At 45.0% G+C, this 19175-nt stretch overlaps 1 protein-coding gene across 3 annotated transcripts in view; it reads left to right on the forward strand.

Moving 5' to 3' along the window:
* Positions 1-18881, forward strand: part of HAP1 (huntingtin associated protein 1) — a 67377-nt gene extending 48496 nt beyond the window's left edge. For 2 of the 3 annotated variants that reach the window (XM_078377870.1, XM_073004272.2), the window contains 12 exons: positions 244-344; positions 1262-1370; positions 4169-4247; positions 5477-5607; positions 7458-7532; positions 8406-8543; positions 10068-10138; positions 11044-11262; positions 12413-12711; positions 13296-13514; positions 14319-14421; positions 16468-18881. In XM_078377870.1, the coding sequence (XP_078233996.1) occupies positions 271-344; positions 1262-1370; positions 4169-4247; positions 5477-5607; positions 7458-7532; positions 8406-8543; positions 10068-10138; positions 11044-11262; positions 12413-12711; positions 13296-13514; positions 14319-14421; positions 16468-16948 (1998 nt within the window). In that variant the 5' untranslated portion in view covers positions 244-270 and the 3' untranslated portion in view covers positions 16949-18881. Of the gene's footprint in view, positions 1-243; positions 345-1261; positions 1371-4168; positions 4248-5476; positions 5608-7457; positions 7533-8405; positions 8544-10067; positions 10139-11043; positions 11263-12412; positions 12712-13295; positions 13515-14318; positions 14422-14598; positions 14662-16467 lie in introns of all 3 variants that reach the window. The other variant, XM_073004273.2, reaches the window with a different exon arrangement.
* Positions 18882-19175: the final 294 nt, after the last annotated feature.

Genomic DNA, 19175 nt, shown 5'->3' on the forward strand with positions numbered 1-19175 from the left:
CTTATTTCCAGCCGAACTTAATGTTGGAAAAATGGGAAACTGAGCAAATCAAGATTGACAGATCACCAATCTACACCCTTAGTGTCCGTGAAGGTTTTTCCCTCCTTACTTCAAGCTAACTACAGAGTACTCATATTACACATGGATTTAAGGGGCAGAGTAGAGGTGGTAATGGTGAGGCAGGTTTAAATTCTGTTTAGGGCTTCACCTCATCTGAATCCCTTTGCTTTTTGCACCCCAAAGATTGCACAACTGCGACATGAAATTGCCATGCGCGATGACCTTCTGCATCTCTACACCAACAGCACTGAGGAGAGCGAGCCAGCCTCTTCCACCCCCACTCCGTGAGTATCCAGATGGAACAGCAAGGTGTATAGTAAGCAGAATGGCCTCTGCAGTCTGCCTTGAGTGCCAGTTTTGAGAGGTGTGGTATTAACAAAATAACTAGATAAATAAATACATACATAAATGCAGTGGGAGAGGATAGGGAGGGAAGGGAGAAATATCTGTCAAGAATTCTTCCATTTATTTCTACAATTTATCCTCCATTTTTCAACCTGCAGGTCACATAGTGGCCAGCTTGTGTTTTCAAATAAATAATTCAATTAAATGCAACATTTGAAGCAGTAAAACCCCAATCATTTATAACAAGGAACTGCTTTGTTAGAGAGTGGAGAGAGACAGCACTAAAGGAGGAGGGGTGAGCCTTCATTTTTGGAAAACCGTGTTCCTGAAATGTTCCCTTAATGAAAGGACCTAACCCAAATCAGGTTAAAGCAAAGCTAAAAAAAAAAAAGTGTGTTGCTTATATACCGCCCCACAGCACTTAAAGCACTTTCTGGGCGGCCTACAATTTAATTATGCAGGCTACACATTCCCCCCCCCCCTTATTAACTACCCCATTTTCTTCTCAAAGAAATCCTGTGAGATGGGGCAGCATGGGAGGCAGTGTCCCAAGGCATACCCACCCATCAGTTGCAACTTCATTCTTCTTAGCTCAGCATTTGTGTTGAATTCCAGGTCACGGAGCCCTTCCTTGTACATAAGAACATCATCAGGTTCCATTGTGTACAAAGTGTCTTTCTCACTATGCATTAACTGCAGCCAGGCTCTTAATCCATTTAGGAGCAGAGGTGTCAGATTCCCAGTGGCTTTCCAATAGACCCTCTTCTGGCTCTAGAAATTTGGGACTTGATTCAGCCAAATGAGGAACCACTTGCGACACTTGCCTTCTTATGGGCCTCCTCTCTTTCCATAACAGGTTACGAAGGAATGAGTCTGCCTTCTCTTTGCAGCAGTGTTTCCAATATGATGCCCTTCAGCAGAAACTAAAAGGACTGGAAGAAGAGAACCAGAAACTGCGCACAGAGGTGAGGGGCTTAGTTGCCCCGGGTGGGAGTTGTATGCAATAGTAATGGATGGATGTACATAAAAGTGAAGTGAAATTGTAAATAATAGGTGATTTTTATCAGGAACTTAGCCAGATGATCAGTGGAAAGTGCTTGGGGATTATCCCAGGTCCACCTTTGCCACGAGTGGGTTGAATACTTTCTGTAGCAGGGAGTGCTTTTTATCACACTCGGCTGGTTCACCAACTCCAGTTTCTTTGAGACAAGGGTTCGTCTAGTTACAGTCATTTGTGCCCTGGTGCCCGTCTCCCAAACCTGGATGGCTGTGGGGATTTGAGGGTGGCTCAGGAACATCAGCAGGGAACAGTCGTTGTCAGGATTTTCATGGGCACAGCCTAATCATATCATATCCCCAGTGGTGAAAGATGTCTGCCTGCTGCCTGGCTGCTTCTGAACCTAATCCAAAGTAATTGTATGAACTTCTCAAGCTCTAAAGAACCAGCTTCCCAATGCCTGAATGAGTACCTTCTCCCATACCATCTTGTTCACAGACTCAGATCATAAGGGGAATATCCTTCTCTGTTTGTGAAGGATGAAGTGAGAGATCATTAGAAAGAGGGCATTATTGACCATAGCACTGTGTCTATGGAATACTAGGCATAAGGAAGCTGTCCTGTCACTTAGTCTTTGAGGTGCTAGCCTCAAAGCCCTTCTTATATTCCCAGTATTTCACATTTGGATATTTTAAAATCTTGTTTATTGTCTGGTTTTTGTTATCTTTCTTTGTTTTACTATTGTTTTGTTACTTTAATGGTTTAAATTACCCTGGAGCCAGACCCAGGATTGAGTGACATGTCAATAAGTTAAGTAAATAATAAATAACAAGAAACTAAAAGAAAAGTGGATGACAACCAATGTTTAGATTTGCACAACAATCCTGCAACACTCTACAGATGCTTACTACGATATTTTCTTATTCTGTGTTCTGTAGTTTTGTTAATAGATATTTTAAAAGCCCCTTGCCCTGTTTAGCTCTTAGAATTCCTTGTTTCATCAGCACAGATAGAGGGAAATGCTGTGCCTCCCTCCCTTCCATCATCACTTTGGTCACATGATGCCAGAGGAATCTGAAGAGGAGAGATTGGTGTTCATAAGTAGGCTCTACACCTGAGCAAGCACTCTGGAAAATCTGGATTCTTGCTCCCTTGCAGAGCCTACACAAGAACAGGAACTTCTCCAGGTTACACCTGTCATTGCATGAACAAACCAACGTTGTATTGATGAAAACGGAAATTCTAACAATTAAATGGAGTTACATCTATGTCTTATGAGCTCTATTATCCAAAGGAAACTAAGCACGCTAGACTGGAGTGGTGCAGCGTCTGATATTGGATGGATGGCCCCCATGCTGTAGGAAAGAGTTTATTTATTTATTGGACTTATATACCGCCCCATAGCGCTACAAGCACTCTCCGGGCGGTTTACAATTTTTAATTATACAGGCTACACATTGCCCCCCCAGCAAGCTGGGTACTCATTTTACCGACCTCGGAAGGATAGAAGGCTGAGTCAACCTTGAGCTGGCTACCTGGGATTTGAACCCCAGGTCGTGAGCACAGTTTTAGCTGCAGTACAGCGTTTTAACCACTGCGCCACGAGGCTCATGGATTGCATGGATCAAGCAACTGATGTGCCTCCTTAGGCAGTACTTTTGCATGTAATTGTGATCTCCTTGTGGACAGTGGTGGGTCTTATTCCGAGTTTGTCTGCTTCTGCTGTAAAGCACACTGTCTGTATACACTGCTGTGTAAATAACAATGGGCAGATTGAAAATCCATTGATCTACAGTACATTATTGTATTTAGTTCATTATACATGTATGGTCCCTGTACTTTAATTCTGAGGAGAAAATTATCTTGTGGCTTGCTGAAAACTAGTAGTGAAAAAAAAGGATTCTAATAAATTCCAAAATATGCATAAGGACAATAGTTTTTAGCTTAGGCCTATTCAAATGTCATGGAAAACAGACAGCCTTTTGAATTGTCTAGATCTCTTCATCAGGCTGGATGTTATAAAAAGAATAAGGGGGAATAGAGTGGGGAACCCAGTGACTTAACATTGAAGAAATGAAGATTGTATGAGCAAAGATTCAAGATGAAATGTGGGATTTGGCTACAGGCTTTCAGTTTAGCCTCTACCAGGTTCTTTGACAGCTTCAGGCTGTCCCTGGATTAAACAACTTATTTATTTCCTTATGATCCCTCATGTTTGAAAATATAAAATCCAGCTGTTAAATTGAGAGACTAACTGGAGGCTGTGCTATCTTGAAAAGCACTTGTTAAATTAAAAGAAGCAACTGCTGACTGGCAGTTCCTAAGCCAGAACTAGCCCTCATTCATGATCGTTCCCCTTTTTAAAAACAATTTCAGAAAAGGTTACATTTGGGTTCTGCTCTTATGAACAAAGGTAACCTTTAGGATGTGTTCAGTTTTTCCCCCTCAAAAGTTGGAAGAAACAATGGCATTTGAGGTTTCAGTATCACCTCATCTGGGGCTTTCTATGGAATGCAGCATCTGTGCCCGTGTGGAGGTGCTTTTGTTGAAGTGGAGACGCATCACAGGGAACAGTTTGTGTGGTACTTGTGGGTCTTGGACCATTTCCCAGAAAATACAGAATAGTCCCTAAGAATATGGAAGATGATCCAGAGTGTCTCCAGGTATTAGGCTGCTCCTAATATCTGAAGTACTGCTACACATTCACAGCTTCCCAAAGAACATCCAGAGGAATGACAACAATCCATTTCTGTGTCTCCATCCTAGGTTGCAAGCATTGCTACAGAAACCTGTCAGTATGAGGAACAAGAGCAGAAGCTGATGATCGACTGTGTGGAGCAATTCTGTAGGTCCCAATCTGACAGAATGGTGGTGGGGATGATGATGGGTGTGGTTAGACAGAATTTCTCCCTAGTAGGCCTTTATAACGCCAAATGCTCCAGTGGGAAAGCCAGAATGCCTTCTAGTAAAGGATACAATATAATATGTGATTCATTCAGCTTTGTATTCTACCTGGCTTCTTGAATAAGGATAGAGAAACAGCATTCTGAAATAAAACTAGGCCTTGGTTTCCCTTCAAGGAATCACAAGTGATCAGGGTGAACCTGGAATGGGGAATCTGTGGCCCTCTACATGTTTTGTGTAACAGTCCCCATCATCCCTGTCCTTTGGTGACGCTATCTGTGGCGGGTACCTATTGGCGCGTGACAACATCTTAAAGGCACTACGTTCCCAAATGCCCCGATGTCTGCAGACTTAGAAACCCAAGAGAGGGAACAAACATTATTCCACCTTCCCATAACCAGCCCTCTGTCACCTCTGGCATCATTAACTATTTGCCAATATTGTAAAGCTCATAAAGAGTAATATATTAAAATATTATAAACATATAACTGTGACTTATCTATTAAATATGTGTGATTAAAATATTCACAGTTCTATTTGCTTGTTATTTTGTTACCAAAAATTAATTTTAAAAATACATTTATTTAAATACATTTCATTTTGTTTATTTGTTTGTTTGTATCATTTGTAGGTCACCTTTGTCCTGATGAGGGGAGCTAAGGCAGCTCACAGTATTAAAATAAATGGCACTATAAGCACAGTTATCTCTCTGGGGGTGTGGAACTGGTGAAAACATTCCTTAAATTATGTCACTTACCTTGAAAATCCAAGTTGCTATAAGTCAGTTTTGACTTGACAGCACATAACATATTTGCATACATTTTTGCTTATACATTTCCTCCAAAAATGAGATTAGCTTTAGTCCCAGTCTTCTCTTATGGTACAAGATGGTAGAGGCAGTTTTCATAGCAGAGTTCTAACTGTACTGAATCACTGGGGTTTAATGGAGGGTTGTTTGGGATAACACGAAGGGCAGCTTCAAATGAATTCATGTTATGGGTGGTCCTGACAGTCATTGGAGAAGCATGGGACAGATGGCAGGAGCAGAAAATCTGTATGGAGCAGGGATCAGACTGTGGTTGATGGGCTTTGGCTGTTGGCCTTTCACCTTCCTGGGTTCATCAAAGGATGGATGGTATGGTAACCATGCACTTTCGCCCCTTTGTGTAGCTGATGCCAGCCGAGAAGTCGTCCTGCTCTCTGAAGAGCTTGCCCGCAAGACAGAAGACACCGCCCGCCAGCAGGAGGAGATTAGCCAGCTCCTGGCTCAGATGGTAGACCTGCAGCAGAAGTGCCGTATGGTAAGCAGAGGGATTGGATTGGAGCCAGAGACGGGGAGGGGCTTGATTCACTGGCCAACAGTAATGGCTCCTCATCCTAAAACAAGGCTCTTCCTGTTCAGTCAAAAGACAACTCGGGGGATGTGGGCTGATGATGAGCAATGGCAGCATCTCTACTGGCCAATAGTGGCTCTCAAGCACAACAGGCATCTACTGCATTGGCTGTGATGGGAATACTGAGAGTTCTGCAAGAATGGCTGGATGATAGGATGACACTGCTTCCTTTTTTCTCGCTGCTCTTTCTAGAAGCTATTCCTTGATTTAATGGCATCACAATGGAGGGAAGCAGGGTGAGCCTTGTCAGAAGGTGTGAAACACATTTAGTTGCTGCCATGTTTAATCACAGAGGGATGCATACTTTAGGCTAGCAGACGTAGGTTGCTCATAAGAAGGCTGCACATTGTTGATGCATTTTCTGTTAATTCAGGGTGGGCACCATCTGGCTTTTCTGCCTTGCCATCAAAACAGATCTCTGGGGAGAATGTAGAAAAGGCAAAAGTCTACAGAATAAGCTTATTTTCTAGGTGATTCACACATTTCCATACATGTTTCTCACACCGACTTTCTTCCCCCTAGCAAAACATACACATTAACAAATCAAAATGCTGATAAAGCACAGACTTCTCTCGCTTGCCCCAGATGGAATTTTGTTGCTTAGCTATCCCTGTCTGGATGTCCTTTATATGAGTTGGGTTACAAGTCCCATCACCCAGACCCTGCTTGGCCATGTCTGGGAATTTTTCCCCATTCATTGCACGGCAAAATATGCATGTTTTAAATAAAAGTAGTCACTTCCTACCTATATCTTCCTCTCATTTAATTGCTCTGCATCTCTCCATCTTTCTTCAACTGGACTCTGAAATCAGAAATAAATCACCACTGGCAGAAAGGGTGAACATGGTTTGGACATAAGGGGAGAGGACGTGGTGGCGCTGTGGGCTAAACCATAGAAGCCTGTGCTGCAGGGTCAGAAGACCAGCAGTCGTAAGATCGAATCCACGCGATGGAGTGAGCTCCCGTCGCTTTGTCCCAGCTCCTCACCAACCTAGCAGTTCAAAAGCATGTAAATGCAAGTAGATAAATAGGTACCACCTTGGTGGGAAGGTAAAATGGCGTTCCCTAGTCACACTGGCCACGTGACAACGGAAACTGTCTTTGGACAAACGCTGGCTCTATGGCTTGAAAAATGGGATGAGCGCCGCCCCCTAGAGTTGGACACAACTGGACTAAAAATGTCAAGGGGAACCTTTATCTTTACCTAGGGATCTTTTCCTTACATGAACATTTATTTATTGTGCGACCTTTCTCAGAGAGTTTAGCAGGATGTAACAAGGGGTGTCTTCCCCACCATGAGATGCTTGTGAAATGGATCAGGCTGAAGGATGGCCGCTGACCTAAGATTCCACGATTCCACTAGATTTGAGATATTTGTGTGCCATGTCTAGTTTGACACTGAATGAGGTTTCTAACTGTTGATTTACGAAAACTGATATCAAACGAGTAGGAGAATTTTATCAGTGTATTGAACTCTTAATATCATTTTTCCAGGGGAGGGGAAGATAGGCTATTTATATTAGAAACAAGTTCTGTATGCTTTACTGAAATGAATGCATTGGCTTTGTTCTGGCTTCAAAAAATTCTTGAGGGGCTATCTTTGAATGACAGCCCTTCCCAGATCCTGCAAACAGGCATGGCCATGCTGCAGAGATCGGTCTCCTAGACCTTGAGCATGGGGCTATTTAGAAGCCTTAGTCAATGCAAAGGATGCTTGGTAAATGCTTGGTGATGTTTTCTTTACTTTCTCTGCCCAGTATGGTTCTGAAGTGGAGGAACTGCAGCAACACCGCACTGCTGACAAGGAGGTCCAGCAACAGCTACGCAGTGAGGTAGGTACCAGGAGCAAGGAGTGGCAGATTACATTTGTCTGGCTAATTATTTGTCTGGCTGTTCCATTTCTCTCCCACCTTTCTGCCAAGGAGCTCAAAGAAGTGTGTACGGTCTTCCTCCTAAATCATAGCCTCACAACAACCCTGCGGTGTAGAGTAGGTTGAGAAATAGAGACCAGCAGAAGATCAGCTAATATGACCTTCGTGTCAAAGGAGGGATCTGAATCCGGGTCTCCCAGTCCCAGAACAGAACTATAGCCAGCTTACTAGTCTACTCCGGATGTGGCCTGAACATTTATTGTGGGGCAAGATGTGTGACTGTGTTGGGATTAGAGCCTGGGCTTGCCCAGACCTAGTCCAATGCAAACCATTGCATCTTTTGGAGAGGAAGGTGAGAACAGTGGAACACTCCTGTGTGACCTGAATCGTTTCTTGTACTAGCCTGTTGTGGCTTCCTTACCCCACTCACCCCGTGCAAACTCTTCTAGTCATTCCAGTTTGGGAACAATGCAAAGAGTTCTCTATTAAGAGATCTGTAGCTCTGCCACACAGAACCAGAGGACGTGACTGAACTCGTTTTTCTGTAGTGCAGCTGTATTGCTTGCGGTGCAAATTTTAAGGAGTTACCATAGGGGCTGATATGACAGCTGAAAGACATGACTCAAGCTTCGTCAGGCGTTTCCATTAAAACCAGAATATGTCAACAGTGTATTAATTGGTGCGCAATTATTGATTGCAAAGCAGTTTAAGAAGAAAAGTGTTCAATGGGGAATCCCTTGTGTCCTGTTCATAACACCACCACCCCTTTAGTTAGTTCACTTGCCTTCTCACATACTTCTAACTTGTGTTCTCCCTCCCACAATGTCACTCCAGCTGCAGGATCTGCAGGAGAAATATACAGAATGTGGAGCAATGTTGCAGGAAGCCCAGGAGGAGATTAAAAACCTCCGGAACCGGAGCCTTCCAAACAGCACCATCCACCGCCACAGCTCCCCAACTTTCTTACCCCTGGTGAGGACTGTGCGGGACTGTGGGCGGGCAATAATAATACCGTTTTGTTACTGATTTCTGCTAAGTAATATTGGGGTGAGAGAAGAAGAAGAATGTCATTTAACATGTAAGGAAGGATTTCTCTTATAAGGCTTGGCACAGGGACTGCATCTTTCATCCTGCTGTCTCTAGCCTGAAATATCAATGCAGGATCACTTTTTGAGCTTCTGGTCCTAAGAGAGCAGGAGAGAGAGAGGAGGGAACGGGAGGCGTTCTTCAGGGCTTCATCTGAGCTGGGACAGTAGTGGCCAGTGCTTACTGGGTTTGGTGAGGCGGAAGGCATAAACAGACACATGTGGACCCACATTCTCCCTGTGTGTCATTCTCACTCTCCCAGACCCACTCAATGGCAGGCATATGGTGTGTACCCACATGTACACACACACAGAGGCCCCCTGCCCTTGGTAAGAAGCCAGGCAGGAGTGGGATGGGTGGGAGCAGCCTCATCATCTGGTGGGCCAGCGCCTCACTTGCCTCAATAACGAGCAATTCAACTAGGGCCTGTTCAGGAGTGAATCAGGATCACAATCTATATCCCTGTCCCCCACGCCTAATGTGAAATCTAGCCATGTTTGAGCACTGCAGTATAATTACTTCCATTTGCAGACTCTAGGGTAGTAACCCTCACTGGCAAATTAATGCAGTTAATTGTTTTGAAGTTGTGGAAGGCCAGGTGCAGCCTATGGGCTGCCTGTGACCCTTTCTGCTGTCATCCTACCACCCTGACTCAGGGTAGGATCAGCTGGTGATATAACATGTGTCTGATGATGCTGGAAAGGGTCGTTTCATTGGGAATGATCACCTTAATAATGCTTCCATGCGCACTGGAATTGTTCCAGTCCAGCTCCAACATAGAATAGCCCTGCCAGTGGATGCCCCCCCCCCAAAAAAAAGAAAGAAAAAAGGTCCAGATTGGGCACAGAGCAGATTCGGGTTGATTTGCAATTTTCTGTGTGTTGTATGATCACAGACTAACAACTCAAACAAGACTGTGCCACAAGCAGTCCAAAGCATGAGCTAAATCTCCATCTGATCCATGCCCTCACTGTGAAAAAGAATTTCTGCCCCCTAATGGCTGTTCTTAGTCCCAGACTCTAGCAGGCACAGGTGGCCATTTTGCAGCATTTTGGCACCCTGTGTCTCTTTAGGTTTGGAATGGGGTCCCAAAGTTAGAAGTGATCAACTGGGTTAAGGAGATGGGAGCAGCCCTCTGAGGTCGTCCACAGGGGCGGCTCCCAGATCTCTGAAGACTGTCCACTCCTGATTTAAAAGGGTGATCAAGATGGATTCATTTGTTAGATATTGGGTTGAATACTGTACGTCAGATGAAAGCTTTTCCGGACTTAGCTCTACTTTCCACTCCATTTTCACCTAAGGAGCAGGAATGAAAGAGGAACAGATGACTCCTCTGGCTTTCCAAGTACATGTACTTTTTGCCAATATAAACTCTCTTCCCCACCCCCACCCCGTTACATTTTTTTACAGGATTCTCTGGCTGCAGAGATCAAGGGCACAATGAGAAAGGGGGCGGACAGCTGTGGCTCTTCAGAGTACAAGTGAGTAGAATACAAAGTAGATTGATTTGATTTATATGTGTGTTTTGTGCTGTCAAGTCAGAACCAACTTAGAGTGACCTTAATAGGGCTTTCAAGTTAAGCAAGATATTTTAAGGAGTGATTTTGCCTGCTTCACTCCCCCACTTAGTTTCCATGGTCAAGTGGAGATTCGAACTCTGTTCTCCAGAATTCTAGTCCGTCACACTGGGAAATCTTTGATTTATATACCGTCCCATTAGTGCAAGCACTACTCTGGGCAGTTTGCGGGTTAAAAATGTAAACCCATAAGACCCCACATAACAGCATGCATTCAAAACAACATGGCAGTACACAAACAGTATTTAAATCATAAATATAAACAACCCTTAATGTCTATAAATTGTACAGAAAAAAAAGTTGACAGCATCCAGGAGATTTAGTTGGTAAAGGCAGCTTTAAATAATGCTGTCTTCAGCAACTTCCTGAATATGAAAGAAGGAGCCTGGTGTATCTCTTTTGGTAACTTACTCCAGGTTAAGCAGGTAGAGTGTAGACACAAGGAGAAAAACCAGTTGTAAGAATAAGAAGGTCTCAGATGACGGTGTTATGGATACACCGCCATCTGAAGAGGGAAGATGGAAATGAGGCTTGGGGTCTGGAGGTGAAATTCAGAAGCAGGGACAGCTAACATTGGAAGGATAGCCTTATCCAGAAAGTAGGACTTTATGGCTACAGGCAGAAGGAAACCACTGGCAAGGGACCTATGGGTTGCTGGCCGCCTTCAGGCAACTCTGTTTGACTGAAACTCTGGTGTTTCAATAACTTTGGGGGCTGTTGTGTCACACTGTCAGAAGGAGTGACCCAAAGCCTGCTGTTCATTTTCAAGGACTGACTACAGCCTTGCCTTCTGTGTTGCTTCCTCTCAGGAGCTTCCGTCGGGTCTTTGAGACAGTGAAAGCTGTGAAGCAGGCAGCAAAAGCCAGATCACGGGCAGAGTCGCCGCTGAGTCTTCCTCCAGGTTCTCCAAAGCCTTCTTCATTGAGCTGCAGCCACCTGAGCACGCCTCGCACCAGCTACTATGGATCGGACAGTCCCACGGTGGGAGGGCTGGAAGGGCAGGAGGGCCAGCCTGCTGACGATGCCCAGTGAGTATCACAAGTATATAGAGCAGGTGGGATATCCTGCGTGGAGTCCAAGAGAGCCTTCCCCCCCCCCCCCCACAGCATTGTATCCATATTCTTTATTACGGAGAGGAACAAAACCGATTTTCCCAGGAACGATATATTGCCCAAAATCCTCTTGTGTAAAGTGAGGCCCATGCAAGCGGATGATGTCATCAGTCATGGGCTTTTATCACCACCTGATTGATGATTGATTTGGCAGGTGTGGTAAATCAAATGCGCGATGGCTAACCCAACCAGTTCTTGCAGCTGTAATTTGGCTTGGTGGGTGACCAGGTTTGCAGATCTGGTATAGTCTGAAGTAGAGCTATGGAAATAAGAGCTGGGGCTTTGGAACTATAGAGACGGAGCTGCTTTAGGAAAGGAGAAGTGGGAACCTACAGATCAGAGCTTGAAAAAAAGAGCTTGTTTGGACTACAGCTTGAGGCGCAACCCTGCAATACATCAACATATCAGCATGGCCATCCGGTGAATGTGTAAAGGGTAGTACTCACTGGCATGCAGGTGAAACTCATGTACAGTGGTGCCTCACAAGACGATGTTAATTCATTCCGCAAAAATCGCTGTTAAGTGAAAACATTGTCTTGCGAAACACGTTTTCCCATTGAAATGCATTGAAAACCTGATGATCCGTTCCAATGGCAATGGATTGTCATCGTAAAGCAAAAATTGCCATAGGAAACATCATTAAGCAAAACGCGGTTCCCAAGCAAAGACAGCTGTCTAACGAAACAGAGACCATTAAGAGACTCGTATAGCGAAGCAAGACCAATCTGTCAAAAACATCGTAAAGCAAAAAACAGGCACCTAAAATTTAACCGTCTTGCGAGGCAAGGTCCCTAACATCGTAAAGCAAAAATTGCCCATAGGAAACATCGTTAAACGATGTGCAAGGTCGCTCCGAAAACCTTATCATAAAGCGAATTCGTCATCAGGCGAAGCAATCATCTTGCGAGGAACCACTGTACTTATTCCTCTTCATTGCATATTATCTTCCCTGTCTTCGATCTCATGTTAGGGTGTAAGCTACTTGAGCAGAGGCCTGTTTCCTGTGAAGTGCCATAGATACTGAGGGTGGTGTTATACCTATACTTCTGTGCTTGGTTTATTTTAGCCGGAGTGAGAGTGGTCCATCAGGCACGCCTGCCCAGCAGGATTTGGAAGCTGCCCTGCAGTGCTTATCTGCTCGCCAGGAAAACCACAGCACTGAACGTTCCTTCTTTGAAATGGAGCGGGAATGTAAACTGAGGCGGCTGGCCCGGGACGCCGAGGACTCTAGTGGCTTTCTCACGCCCAACGACAGCATCACCTCCACTGGCACCAACTATTCAGGAAGCTCTGGTGGATCCGGCTTCTCTCTGGGCTCCTTCTCTTACTTCCCGGAGAAGCTTCAAATCATCAAACCTCTGGAAGGTTAGTGGGATAAAGGATGAAAATCCATAAAGTTTGGGAGAAGGGTAGTGTTGTCTGAGTATCCCTCTGTGCAGTTCACACATGTTTTTGTCAGAGTCTGGAAAAGTTACTTTTTGGATTCTAATTCCCAGAATTCCTCAAGAAAAAGCTGATTTAGGAAAAGTTATATTTTTAAAATTTAACTTCTAGAACTCCTGCATTTTTTTGAAGTACAAGTCCCAGAATCCCTCAGCTAGCATATCCTGGCCATGTTCCCTAGGGGACCCATCTTTCTGTCAGGACTGGAACTCAAGGCAGCTCACAATATGTGATTTTAAAAACAGATACAGCTAAGGAAAACAGAAATTTTGAATATCAATACCCCATATTTCTGTACTCAACCTTGAGATTTCATGATACGCGGAAGGATATAAATATTACTGATATTAATACAAGCAAACAAATTGAACTGTCATCTATAAAACAACACTGGAATTAAAGCACATTTAAATGCTTTCAGGGCTGGGCATGCATTTTGCAAATTGGCTTTAACAGAGGCAATCCTAATGATGCCAAACATGTCCGCCATCTTATCTCTCTTTTAGGGTCCATGACCCTACATCACTGGCAGCAGCTTGCCCGCCCTCACTTGGCAGGAATCTTGGACCCGCGGCCCGGTGTGCTCACCAAAGATTTCCGGCAGCTTGACACAGATGTGGAAGAAGTCTATAGCCTGAACGACCTGGAGGAAGATGAAGTGGACGTGAGCTCCTTCCCATCCCTTGCTACCTCGACACCGACCAAAGCCAAGGAAAGGCCTAGCGGTGAGTGAAGGGAAGAGGTAAATATATTCCAAAGATTCAGGGCTTGCGGTAGAGCAGACCAACGTTTGGGAAGGAGCAGATGTGACCCAATTCTGGTTGTGTTGCAGATTAAATGGTTTTCAGGTGCCTATTAGCTACTTCTGTTTTTTTTTAAAAAAAACACCTTATAACTATAATGAGGGTGTAAACAAATGGTTCAGTCATCTGCCTTAGTTAATGGCTCTTACGACCAATGTTCCACAGAAGTAGCTAATAGGCACCTGAAAACTAATGGCCATTGTTTCATCTTTTCACAAGATTAACTGGTCCCTGTCTTCTGCTGGTCTTGTGGCAGAAGGTTAGAAGAATAGAAGGAGTTCAGCAGGCAAAATTTAATCTTAGTATCAGCATCGTAAGTCTCTCACAGGAGCAGGCAAGCACCTTCCTGACATGTTGGACCTCAACTAATGGCTAGGCTAGCTTGGGCTTATGGGAGATGCATTCCCCAACATCAGGAGGACCCCAAGTTGCCTGTCCCTGCATTACCTGGCAGTGGATGAATAAAACAGGGTCACTAGGTGATTCTGTGGAGTCGGGTACCCTTTATGTTAATAGCCTTCAAACCAGTAAAGCTTTTCAGTGAATAATCTGAAAAGAAGTGGCAGAATTTCACAGGGGAATGTGAGAATATTTAGTTCTCTCCTTTTTTTTTAGCATTGATAAAATTTCACCACCCCACTCCCCTCAGGTATCCAGGCATCTGTCTGTCCATCTCCACATCCTCCCACCCCATTCATTAACCCTTCATTTTCCTGTCCGTTTCAGTCTTTCACTCCGTTAACAATCTGCCCCAGACCCCGCCTACTTTCACCATCACCACTTGTTGCATCTTGCACCCTAGCAACGAGGTCACCAAGGTGACCCACAGGTAAGCATTTTGGGGTCTTTCCCGTTGACTTTCCATCCTTGCTTTTGCCCCCCCCCCCCGCATCATTGCCATGGAGGATTTCCCCATGTCCGGATGTGCCTCTGTGTGTATGCCACTTTGTTTTAACTGTCTTCTTGCATCTCCCTCCCTTCCTCCATGTTGGATCCTGGCATCTAGGCACTGCTGCTCCCGGTATGGGCATCTCCTGCAGCCCCTGACACATTGATGGGGGGCTTTGAAGTAAGAAACCCCTCCCAGCCTCTTTTCTCTCTCTCCTACTTAGGAAGAGCTGGACAGGGTAACACTCTTCTCCTTATTTCCTCCTGAACTGTGCTGGCATGAGGGAGCCACTGATGATGGCTGTAGGGAGGAGGAGGCCCCAACTGGGAAAAATTAAAATTCTAGGAACGGGGAGGTGAACTTGGGGGCATTGGTGAACAGAAGTTGGAATCCATGTGGAGTTTCAGTTCCTACAGTTCCGTGATGTCAGTCTTGGAGGTTCTTTTCTTTAATCAAAAGAAAAGATACTCTACAGATGCTCAAATGAACTCTTGCTTTATGATGTTTGGAGGCAGACTGCAACATTCAAGCAGCAACTGGATCTGAGACATAGGTTTGCTCTCTTGCATGTGAGTGCCTGAGCAAGGGAATCTGACTGACAGCTCATTAAACAGCATATTAGTATAGGAAGGCAGAATGGGCTGTTGGAAGATAGGACGACCCCACCTGCCTTCTTGAGGTATGTCCTGAAATATTTTCATGGAACACTTAAACTCAGCCTATAGTAGCTGCCACCTCTTCCTCCCATTTGTCCCTCAGCCAGCATGCTATTTCAACTAAAAAAAGAGAAAGAAATGGGGCTGAATGAGCCGCTTACTTCCTCGCCCAGGCAGAGGAATTCTGTTCATGTCATTTCTCTGCTTTTCAGAATATTGTGATACCGAAAATTTTGCTAAAGAAGCATCATGGATTTTTTGGCCCATTCTGGAAATTCACTGTGGTTAATGCAAATATTAAGTAAACCATGGGACCTCTAATCTTGGAATATGAAAACGAAACAGTGCAGTTAGGTTAACGTCTCAGCAGAGGAAAACAGAGTTACTACTATTTAAACTATCCAGAGAAATCTCTAGCCCTTTGTGGGGGCAGATGAATTTTCTCCCCTCTTTGCGTGCTACAGGCCTTAGTGGCGAAAAGGAGCAGCTCCATTCAGCCCCTCTGAGCAGCCAGAGTTTAATCCACTAACATTTTCCTAAATCCAGACTTTACTGCTAACCCATCTGCTTTGCCTCAGCTTAACTGCCACTAATAAATATGTTGGTATCAAACTAAGTTATTGGGACTGTTAAGGGTACGTCTCCCGGCTCCGTCTGACTTCATAGAGGAGCTGTGGGAGCAGAGAGAAATGGACAGCTAACAAACTTGGTAAGCTAACAACAGCCAAGCTGCAGTGAGAAGCTTTTGCCTGGAGAATAACAATAATTGATAACAGCACAGGAATGAAGGAGAAGACTCCGGGGCTTTGGCACCTAAGGATCAATGTGTCTCTGTCACTCTCAATCTCTCTCTCTCCCTCACACACACACAAACATAGTTTTAAAACAGTACAAGAGCAGCAGTGCCATCTCTCTTGTCCTGTTCTGGATAACTGAGAATCATTTCAAGCATTCAGAAACGTTGTGCTCTGAATTGGAATGAAAGTAGAGTGGGCTTCCATCTCCCCTTGGTCCAACATACCCTGTGCTTAAATCTAAACTTTTATACTGTGTATAGGGGATAAATATTTGCACAGCTCGCCCTGCGCATTTTGAAGAGTCAGCCCCAATTGCCTTCTTGGGCACATCACTAATTCAGTGCTGAATGGATCCACCATTTGCAAAAAATACTGGATAACTGAAATTACTCCAGCAAAACACACACTAGGACCGCTTTTGGTTTAGACGCTGTGAACCTAGTGATTTCTGTCTCTAATCGTTTGGACTGATCTTTCTCCCTTTTTTGCTTGTTTGTGTCTTTATGTTGCTACCTTTCCTCCCCCCCCCCCAGTCTTTGTAATACGGTTGTGCCCTCTTGTGGGTCCGGTGCGGGGCTGAGCCCCCCTCTCCCTTCCCAGCTCCCCCTGCAGGAACAGCCAAGCCATGAGAGGACGGAAGAGCAGCAGCCAGAAGTTTCTCCTTTTGGACTGGTTTCTCTGCTAACACAACGAGGCATTTCAGCGTGGGGCAATGTGGGGGCAGCTGGAACCTTGACCTGGTTTCCCGGGAGCTCAAGCCCTCCGTGTGGGTTGCCTCCTCCCTTGCCTTCGCTGTGGGGCGGCCGCTGGGACGGCCTAGCCGAGTGGGCCTTGGGGCCGCGTCCATGGCCACGGAGGACATCTGAAGAGGGCAGCCAGAAGAGCATCTTCAGTTTGAATCTGGTGGAGAAACTGCAGCAGCTGGGGTTGGACAAAGTGGTGGCTAGGGGAGAGGCTTCATACGCCACCTTGCATCTACAGGGCCTTCACCAGAGGAAGAGAGACCTATTGTGACTCCACTGTTCCCATTGCCCTCTACTGGTGATGCTTTGGTTAGCAGCAAGAATGTTCCCTTCAGCTGCTTCCTGAACAGTTGTGACAAAGCCAGCTAGCAGTTTGGCTGGAGCTTTGGGCACATCTTTTGGGGGTCCCTGCAGGGGGTTTAGAGGCAGGGGGAAGTGGGGCTCTACCTGGAATAATGTCCCCCTTCCCACTGCCTGTGATAACGACGGGTGGGAAGTCTTCATTTGGATGTTGGCGTGTCAGCTCTACAGACAAACTATCACGACTTCCTTGCATCTCCATCCCGGGAGCTTTGTCTCCATGGGGCAAGGGACCTTCCTGTCTCCACTGGATTTAGGAGTATTTCTGGGAAACTACAGTTCCCAGAATTCCTCAGAAAGGCTTGGCCAGGGAAAATGGAATAAACCATGCTGTTGAAACCCCTTTTAAGTTGATCTCTTTGGGGAATAACTTCCTTTCTGACTTTGGGCAGTCCCTTGGTTTCACTTGAGTGCACAGAATACAACACTGTCTGAGGTAAGAGACAAGAGGCTGTCGAAGAAGGAGAAGGAGCAACCTCAGACCTCACAGCTGAGGGAGCAAAGCATGGCGGTGGCAGGGAAGGCTGAAGTTGGAAGTGGGGTGTTTGGAGGGGTTGACATGAGGACCAAGTTCACACAAGCTCATCCTTTGGTGGACTGTGTTAGGTCCCTCATCCCCTAACCATCTCTGCTTTACATAGATTGCTTTCTCTGTGAATTCCTGTGAAAAAGTTAAAAAATAAGTTTATGTGTATCTGTGTGTAGAGTGCAAAGCTTGAAAAAAATATTTTATTTGGACTACGAATTTTAGAATTCCTCTAGCCAATAATCATTCTCACTGGGAATATTTTTTTTGGTGGTCTTAAAAAACAATGCATTCAGAGTCTAACAAATCATGTTAACTCTTGCATTTAAGACACAATCAATGGGTTAAGAAGTGATTTCAGTGGGGCTTTGGGGGGCAGACATTACCTGGTTGATGGATGATGCAGTTCTTCTTGTCTGCAGTAGTTCTTCTACCACCAGCCATGATAGCATTTTTAGCTATGAACAGATGCAGTAAGGGATATTCTGCAGATGTATATTCTTAACGTTTGGCAAGGTTTTGGCACTTGAAGACACTTTTCCAAAATATGGGAAAAGTGGGCAAAGAAGGCTGATCAGGCTCTATATGGAGTCTGTATCACACTCGTCAACCATGTTCTTGTCCCCTTTCTTCTCTAGAGTCTGGTCCTCAAGGGCTGGCTTTCCCCTGAACCCTATTCCTCTCCTTTTTGAGGGGGCAATACTTTCCACTTACTGTCATGGCTAAGAAATTTCTTCCACTTGATTCCTCTTTGCCTGCACACTATAGCTGAAGTTTTAATAGGGAGCAGCCTGTTGCTTCTTACTGAATCTGTGTGTCTCTTTCTTTTCTCTTGTAGTAGGCTTGGAAAAGCTACTTTCTGTTTTTAGACTACATTTCCCAGAACTCCCCAGCTAGGATGGCCTCCTTGTTGGCCAGATGATTCTGGGAGCTGCAGCCCAAAAAGGTAGTTTTTCTAAGTTATGACCTAAACTCTATTCCTCTCAAGCCTCTTGTCAGTGTCCATGTTTTCAGACTTAAGAGCCTAATGTATGGTTGGTCTCTACAGATGCTTTGTTTTCCTTTTTGAAGAATGCCTGCCGTTTCCATCTACTGTATATTTGTTAAATTATAACCCTCCTTTCTCCATGGGCCCGCCTGGATCTCTACTCCTCGCACGCTCCTTTATGTGTGCTGCACAAATAGCTGTTTGCACGCCTGCTCCCAAAGCCAGGCCTCTTCCCTCCTTGGCTCACCCATCTTGACACTTCCTTGCCCTTGTTCTCCTCCCTGTGTCTGTTTTGGTGAAAATAAAACAATGGTGTTGATGTTGCCCTAAGCCTTGTCTCTTGTGGTGCTTTTATGGAAGGTACATTATTTTCCTTTTTGTTCCATCTGGCTTTGTTATCACCAGCATCATCAGGTAAAGCTCTTTGTAAGCCTAATCAGTTTAAGCTGTAAAGGGGTAGCTCATCAAGAGAGTTATACGGACTAAATAGATATGAGGCAACACAGTGCAAAGAAAGGAGACAGGTCCCCACCGAAGTGTGGTGGCTACAATGGCTCCATTCTCCTGTCTTTATGCTCCTTTTCCAGACGAAGCAGAGATCAAATGAAAACTTCAAAGGAGGGT

Source organism: Pogona vitticeps, chromosome 6, assembly GCF_051106095.1.
Source record: "Pogona vitticeps strain Pit_001003342236 chromosome 6, PviZW2.1, whole genome shotgun sequence".
NCBI classification, from domain to species: Eukaryota; Metazoa; Chordata; class Lepidosauria; order Squamata; family Agamidae; genus Pogona; species Pogona vitticeps.